At 53.9% G+C, this 7,783-nt stretch overlaps 1 protein-coding gene across 1 annotated transcript in view; it reads right to left on the bottom strand.

The window, feature by feature from the left end:
- The window catches only part of PEMT (phosphatidylethanolamine N-methyltransferase), a 37,685-nt gene that overhangs the window by 5,758 nt on the left and 24,144 nt on the right, over positions 1 to 7,783 (bottom strand). The window contains exon 3 of the mRNA XM_010152326.1: positions 4,169 to 4,314. Within this exon, the coding sequence (XP_010150628.1) occupies positions 4,169 to 4,314 (146 nt within the window). The remainder of the gene's footprint in view (positions 1 to 4,168; positions 4,315 to 7,783) is intronic.

Below are 7,783 nucleotides of genomic sequence, written 5' to 3' on the forward strand. Positions count from 1 at the left end.
CATCCCACAGCGGGAGGCAGCTCTCGAGGTCCCAACCGGCTGATTCTGACTTTCTCATCTGAAAACTGCCCGCCTGATGCCACTTGACGAGGAAGCAAGTGCATGGGATCAAATCCATTTAATGGGGAAACAAGCCCAGCGCGCTGTAATGGTGTTTCGAGATGTTATAATCACGACCACCAAATGCCCTCATCCAGTGTCACCCTTATCTCACAGGCAGCTCTCGAGGTCCCAACCGGCTGATTCTGACTTTCTCATCTGAAAACTGCCCGCCTGATGCCACTTGACGAGGAAGCAAGTGCATGGGATCAAATCCATTTAATGGGGAAACAAGCCCAGCGCGCTGTAATGGTGTTTCGAGATGTTATAATCACGACCACCAAATGCCCTCATCCAGTGTCACCCTTATCTCACAGTTCAGAGAATTTCTCAGAATTTCAGAAAAAAGCACCTCTGCCTACAAAACACTCAATTATCGGCACGATAATGACGATAATAGGTGATTGTCATCTGTAATGAGGAAAGCTTTCAGAACTGTCAGCACCCAACCAGCTTCCCATCTACCTCGGAGTAATCCTTCCACCCCCCTGAGAGGAGCCTGGAAAAGAGATGACAAGCAAGATGTCATGCAGCTCGGAAGCGGTATTTCGGGGGGAGAAAGGGCCAGGATGGCAGATCTCTGACTTCTCTTGGACAAAGCCCAGCAAGGATTTTGCTCCATGTCCACTGCACGCAGCATCCATCAGCGTTGGTCCATCAGCCCTGGGAGCTACCGCTGCCCTGGGTCGCGTTCCCAGCTTTGCTGCCAGCCCTTTCCCTGACCTTGGGCAAATCTCCTCCATCCCTCCCGGTGCTATTGTGCACCGATCATAATATCAGTCTTTCTTATAGCACAGAGGGTGGTGAGGATTAATGTATGGTGAGAAAGTGCTCGGAAATCCAGATAAAAGGCATTACAGGAGTGCAAACTATTCAAGGTTATTATTATTACCTGGATCGTAGTGTAATTTCTTTGACCTCACATGGTGCAAAAACATTTGTTTCCAAGGATAAACAGCGCCTGCCCCATTAGACAATGCTTCTGGGCTTTAACTACAGGCCACTAAGTGAGATAATTGCCTGGTACTCATACTATATGTTCTCACAGTTACTTGGCAATGCGTCTCCGAAATTGTTCTGGTAGAAAGAACACATCACCCCCTGCCACAGCCCATTTCTGTGCTTTCTTATGTGTCAAAATGCTTCATTATACCCTGCCCGCCCTCGCCTTCGGGCTGAACACTTTGCTTCCCAAATGGCACTGGATCCGGGGAGGTTCACACAAAGCCCTGGGTCCCTGGGGCTGGCAGGGGCTTATCCGAGCCTGGCACTGCTGGGGACATGGGACCCTCTGGGCAGGCTCCCTGCATGCAAAAGCATTCAGCAGCTGGGGGGGACACAGGCAGCTCCCCCAGGACACAAGCTTTGCTGGTGTAACCCTGCCTCTAAACCCATGAAGATAAACGAACTTCTGGACCACCAGAAAGGACTGCGATGGTTTTGTGTTGAGGCCAAGGGAAAGGACCGTGTGCTGCTTTGCACAGCACCAGCCTGGGCATCTCCCATTTCTCCATTAAACCCTCAAATCTGGAATCGGGCACCTTGTCAAGCTGAGGGACTTTGGCATCCGAGTTACTTTCTTGCCCGTGGTCAGTGTAACCACCAGGCAGATGGTTTGGATCACAGCAGCAAAAAGCCCTTTGATGCACGCCACAAGGTCCCCCATGGTCACAGAGCCTGACCTGGAATGAAGCACCACCTCTGCTTCTCTCCAGAGAGCTGCTGGCTTCACCACAGCCCAGTAACAGCCTTTGGTCAAGTCTGATTTACTTGAGATCTTGGTCAGCGCTGGAAGGAATCGGACTGGGGTGCCAGACAGATGGGCTCAGACACGCAGAGCTGCCTCGCGCTGCCCTCGGACTCCGGGAAGCCAAGCCCTTGTTACTGTGTTCGTCAGGGAATAGGGCAAATGGCGAGGCAGACGGCACTGAACCGATGCCCGAATCCCTGTGAGGGCACAGTGCAGCGGGGGGATCGCTCTGTGGGCTGCTGGGGCGAGGGGCTGCGTCCAGCCGCTGCAAACAGAGGCTGGGGTGGCACGGGAAGGCTTGTTGAAGGGTGACTTGCGGGTCCTGCTGCACTGTTTAGCCCAGACTTAAGAAACAAAGTGCCCTGCAGCCACTCCAAGGCTTAAATGTGCTGCTAAAGAGGCATCTAACAGGCAGCCCTGGCACGGCCCTGAACGTGCTTGGGCGCTGCTGTTGGAAAACCCAAAAAGGAAGGGTCAAAGGTTGTTCCAGTAAGTTTTTGAATTGCTTGTGTGTCAGAAGCTCTCCCAAAACGCTTGAGCTCAGATACTGACTGTGAGAAGAAGCTGCATGCCCCCTTCTTGCCAAAGCAGGGCAGCCCTTTGCTACCTGCAGTCAGAAGTGCTGGGAGACCCTGCTCCTCCCGCCGCACCAGCACATCACTGGAACGCTGCACGCAGGAGGACGTTGGAAGAGCAGTCCCGAGTGAGTCCCGAGCAAGATAACATCCCACGTGAGATCCTTGAAGACCTGTGAACCCCTCGTTTTCCCCACAGCTGGGTAAGAAACCCTGCTGAAGAGCACTCTCCATTCGGAGTTTGCTGACTTGGACTCGGGGAGGCTTGCACAGAGCGCGGAAGCCGCTCTGAGTCCAAGGATGGATGTTGCAGGGCTCCAGCTGGGCCAGGACTCTAGCAGAGGTCCTGAGCCAGCCCAGCTGCACCAGCACATGGTCTTGGCATCTCCCCACCCCAACCCAGCTCTGTCCCGGTGCCCATTGTGCCTCGGCTAGCAGAGAGCTGGCCTTGGAGCCGCGCAGCCTCAGCCCGGTGTGCTGTGGCAGGGAGAGGCTCCGCAGGCCGCACGGATGGAGCAGAAGTGCCTGGCACGGGCCACTAACACCTGCCTCTTCCCTACCCCCAGGATACGGGAGCCACTGGCCACGCAGCGCAGAGGGGGACAGGGCCACTCTCAGCGCTTACGCTGAACCTGACTCACTTGTTTGCTTTTCCCCAGCGGTTCAAGTCCAGTGGATGCTCCTGGCCGGATGAATCAGGCTTTACGTAAACAACCCCAGGCCTGGCTGAGCTTCAGGAGCATTCAAGCAGCTCTTGCCGGCAGGTACGCCTGCGCCCAGCTGCTCTGGACGTGTCTCCGTAGGCACAGCATCGCTCCTTGGGTGATTTTGGAGGATGCCAGCACCCAGTAGCTGGGGGACAGGGGTGTAACACGGGGCTGCACAGATGAAGGGTGAGGGCAAGCGTTCAGGAGTGCTGAGCTCTATTTTTGGCAGCAGGATCTTGGCCAACTCAACACACTTCTTTGCAACTCCACTTGAAACCAGGAAGGCTTATTACCTCCCTCTCTTCTTCCTGGCGACGCTGCAGGAGCTAATTGAATTTGGTTTGTAAAGCACTTGCAAAAGCACAGCCTAAATGCAGTGTCAAAGCTGGGGCTGCGATTATTTCAGCCAGCGGGAGCTGCCCCTTCCCTTAGATATTTATTGTTCCTGTCTCTATTTTATTTTTATGAATTCCACACATACTGGCATGTTTTTAAAGTCAACAACGCTAATGGAATTACTCTCCAAATGTGAAAGCAGGCACAGTGGAAAATGCCTTCTGCCAGAAAGCGGGAGATAAAAGAATCTGTCAACGAATGTCAGGTTTATTGCAGAGGGAAGAGCAAACGAGATCCTGCCTCGGCGTGTGTCTCGAGCGGGTGGGCGCTCCGAGCAAGGCTGCCGGACGGTTGGCACCCGCTGTGCTGGTTCTGACCTGCTCGTGGGGTCTGTACTTGGGGGTCCTTTTTCCGGGGAGGGGGGGAAGCATTTGAAGTGTCAGATAATCAGCTGCTTTCCCACACATCAGGCTTGACACTGAAGGTGATGGGACTCACCGTATAAACCAGTGCGCCATCTTCTCCGTGTGAGGTGACGGCATGGCTGGGTCATGCTTTGGTATCATAATGGCAAGACGAAATCTAACAGCCCTGAAGGCAAGAATGAGGAAATTCTTACAGGCCCTGCTCTAGGCTTAAAAAAGACCCCTGTGAGGCTTAAATTATCTTTCTGGTTAAGCTGTTGAATTTCTAGTGCTCACCTAGGAACGTCCCGGTGAATCCCAGTGCTAAGAAGCTGGAGATGACAAACAAGGTCCCTACAGCCAAGATGGCCAAGCCAGAGTAGTAGGCCCAGTGGTAGTCCAAGCCCTCCAGCTTCGGCTGGCTCTTCATGGCTTCTGTGAAGCTGTTGGAGAGAAAACAAGGGCTGTTAATAGCAGCAATTCATTACTAACAACCCACCCCTCCCTAGGAGATGTGGAACTCTGGGAGATGATGCTGCTGAGGAGGACCCTTGACCAGGTCCCTTTTTCCACTGGACCTACTCAATCTCCCAACAGCAGAAGCAAGAAGCCAAAGCCTTATGAGCAGCCAAGACCTGGGGCAGCTATTTCTACTTGCAGCCCTTCTCGCTCCTGGAAATACCAACCCCACTGAGCCGCAGCATCAAAAGCTTTGCCTTGCTCCGCACGACTCACGCTCCATCGCAACCGGGCGATCTGGGAAAGACTCCCTTGCAAACGCTGGAGGCTGCGATGCGTCGGCAAGGGGCTTGAAGGGTTGGGAACAATCGGCTGGGTTATCTCGTGCTCCCACCCCCGTTCCTCTCCATCAAAATATTTTGCAGCGTTCATGTGTTAGCCACGTGCCCAGGAGTGATTCACGGCTGAAGCCTGACAGTCAGGGGGAGGATTGGAACGGCGAAAGGAAAACACTAGAGATGCGTTTTCGAGCGCGATCACAGCTCGGCTCCAGCCTTGCTTAGGCATTTTGGGTCTGACCTTCCAAATACTCGTTTGTGAGTGGAATAATTGTGACCCCCTCTTCAGCCCCTTGAACTTTGCCCGGAGCAGGGCTCAGCATCTCACGTAGCTCCCACACAAAGCAGACAACGCCGTGATTATAGAAACGCCCGTTAATAACAGTGAAAGGAGATAACAGGCCCACAGAGCTATACACAGCGTTTCTCCGCATGTTGCTGACACATGAGGTAGGAAACTTTGAGCCTTTTTTTCTAATGAGCATGCCGGAGGCTGAAATTCAAGTGGAATAACAGCTCTCCCGCACCTCCAGCCTGCCAGCGCTGGGCTAGGAGAGCTGCTCCTCGGCTGGGAAGTGCCCAGAGGCTTTCCTGGCCGCCCACTTCCAAGATGTTAACCTGCAGGGCTTGGGGTGAGGGTTTTTTTACCTGACGTCCAGCTTCCCCAAGCCCTGAAAATCCCTGGATTTCCTCTGTTGCCCAAATGAAAACTGAGAGACAATGCTGCCTGCCCACGGACATGTACCATTCGAAGGCTCAAAGATCCGATGGAAGTTACATGCACCCAGCAATGTCCAGGATGATATTTTAAACCTCGTGGTTTAAGAACCTGGATGGTATTTTTTGTTTTCTTTGGAGCTTGCTCCTACTAGGTTTTCTGTTGTTGGGGAGTTTTTAGGACCCCAGAGCAAGTCATTTAATCTTCACTTTGGACTGGAGCAAGGAAAAACACTGAACAACTGTGCTTGGGAGTGAGGAAGAACACGGCACCTTGGTGATTTACACTCTGCCCCCCACGCTGGAAATTAGAGAAATTCGTTTTCTGGGGAGCTGAGCACAGGCAGAGGAATGACAGCGTGGCCTGAGGCAACGTAAGGCACATATCCTGGGGCTGGCCCTCCTCCAGCACCCAGCACCCCTCCCTGCTCACCAGGCTCGTGTGTGTTCATCTTATAATCAGCGCTGATGGGAACATGCAAACCTGGCTGCGACATGAAGCAGCAGCAGTTGCACAGCCCTTTGCACCACTTCCCTGCTGCTGAGGATCCCCAGGGAGGCAGGTCTGGGAGACCAGCACCCATCTGGCACCCACCTGGATCCAGGCCCCCAGCAAAGAGATGGGAGAGCAGAGAGAGGTGCAGCTCAAACACAGTGCTCAGAGGCTGCTTCTCGCTCCGGAAGAGCTGGATTCATGCTATATTACATCCCTGAGGGTCATCTATCCTACACTAGTGACCTGAATTGGCCCTGGAGCAGGGGAAGAACAAAGGTGGCTTCAAGAACATGAACCAGACCACTGCGAATCACCCTCGGAGGTTTTTGCAACCAGCACGTGATGTGGTTTGCTTTGGCAAAGCTGCCTCCCCAGCTCCAGATGATCCCATCCTTCCTTTTCATGGTCGGATAGGCCTGCATTCGTTACCCTCATCAGCATGTCTTGCTCAGTCTCCCGCTGTTTGGCTTACAGCTAGAGAGGGAGGTGTTTGCATGGAGATAATGGACTGCCTTTCCCTCTAGTAATGTTTTATATCTTCCTAAACACACTCTCTATTTGCATTAAACATGATGCGCACAGGAGCCTTCAGAATTGGTAAATAAACCTTTTAAGCATTTATGATGCTGGGCCATGACAAGCAGCACGGCGTCGTCAATTATTCCGGCATCCGTGACTGCTCCTCGGCGGTGGGGGAGCCTCACGGCGCTGCATGTCACCCTCCCTGGCAGGGGGAGGACAAGGTGTTGGCCATCTCCCTTGACAGGGGAGCTAGTCATGCAGCCGATCTGTCATGAAACCAGCCCCTTCCACCATGTGCCTCTGAGTCACGTTTGTTCCAGCATTTATTTCTGGCTGCACGACGAGGCAGCGGCCCAGCTCGGCACCCAAGAGGACACCAATTAAAGCCAGGCTTTGTCCCAGTACCTGGAAACGCTTTATGTGCCGAGCGGAGCGATTGCCATGGTGAGGAGCATCCCTTGTACCAGCGCGGCAGGGGGGGAGGTGGGGAGTGGGGGCTGCGACCTACTTTAATCACATACCCAGCTGCTATCATGAGGATGTCTGGCTTTGGGGCAGGGGCTGGAAGGTGTCCCCAGCTTTGGCAAGTGGGAACTGGGGAAATGGGGCTTCCCCTGACATCTCCTCGCGCTTGCCAGCGCAAAGCGCAACACCAGAGGCACGCGTTCTCCATCCCAGTGAGGAAAAACCCAAATCCATCAGCTCTGCTCTGGCCAAACTGGCAGATTTGGCCCACTCCTGGCAGGGTGGGAACAGCCATGGTTGTCGGGCTGCACAACAGCCACGGTGTGCCGCAGGATTTTGCGCTGGAGGGCCGTTTTGCCCACCCTTCCCAAAACAGAGACGCACTTGCTCAGACCCTCAGCAGCCGCTTTGTGGGAATAAACCACATGAGCTGGAAAAAATATGCGAAAGGGTATGGAAGCACAGGAAGGGAGATGTCACACGGGTCAGCTCGCAGGAAGACAGGAAAATGCAGTGCAGGTCCTCTCGCCGGGACACGGAGAAGACAGGTGGCCAGGTCTGCACCGCAGGCAGCGGTTTATTCAACCAGAGAACGGCGATTGCAACACCAGAAAGCTTATCAAACCGTCAGCCCAAAATACATTCCCAAAGGCCTCATGGAACATGAGCACACTTGGAAATACAGAGCTTTTTTAGGTCTCTGGGCCCCTCTCAGTGGCCCACAGTGAGAATATTTTGTAATCCCTTTCCCGCAAAGGAGAGCAAAGACCTGTTCCAGCAAACTGGGTCACCCAGTGCCCAGCAGCGCTCTGTTTGCCTGATCCCCAAAAAAATCAGCTTGGAAACTGGGGCTGGCAAATGCAATTGGGGCAGAATCGGGCCAGGGGCCGGCAGGCAGCGCGGAAGCGGCGGCGG

This window comes from Eurypyga helias, unplaced genomic scaffold (genome assembly GCF_000690775.1).
Source record: "Eurypyga helias isolate BGI_N326 unplaced genomic scaffold, ASM69077v1 scaffold18155, whole genome shotgun sequence".
NCBI classification, from domain to species: Eukaryota; Metazoa; Chordata; class Aves; order Eurypygiformes; family Eurypygidae; genus Eurypyga; species Eurypyga helias.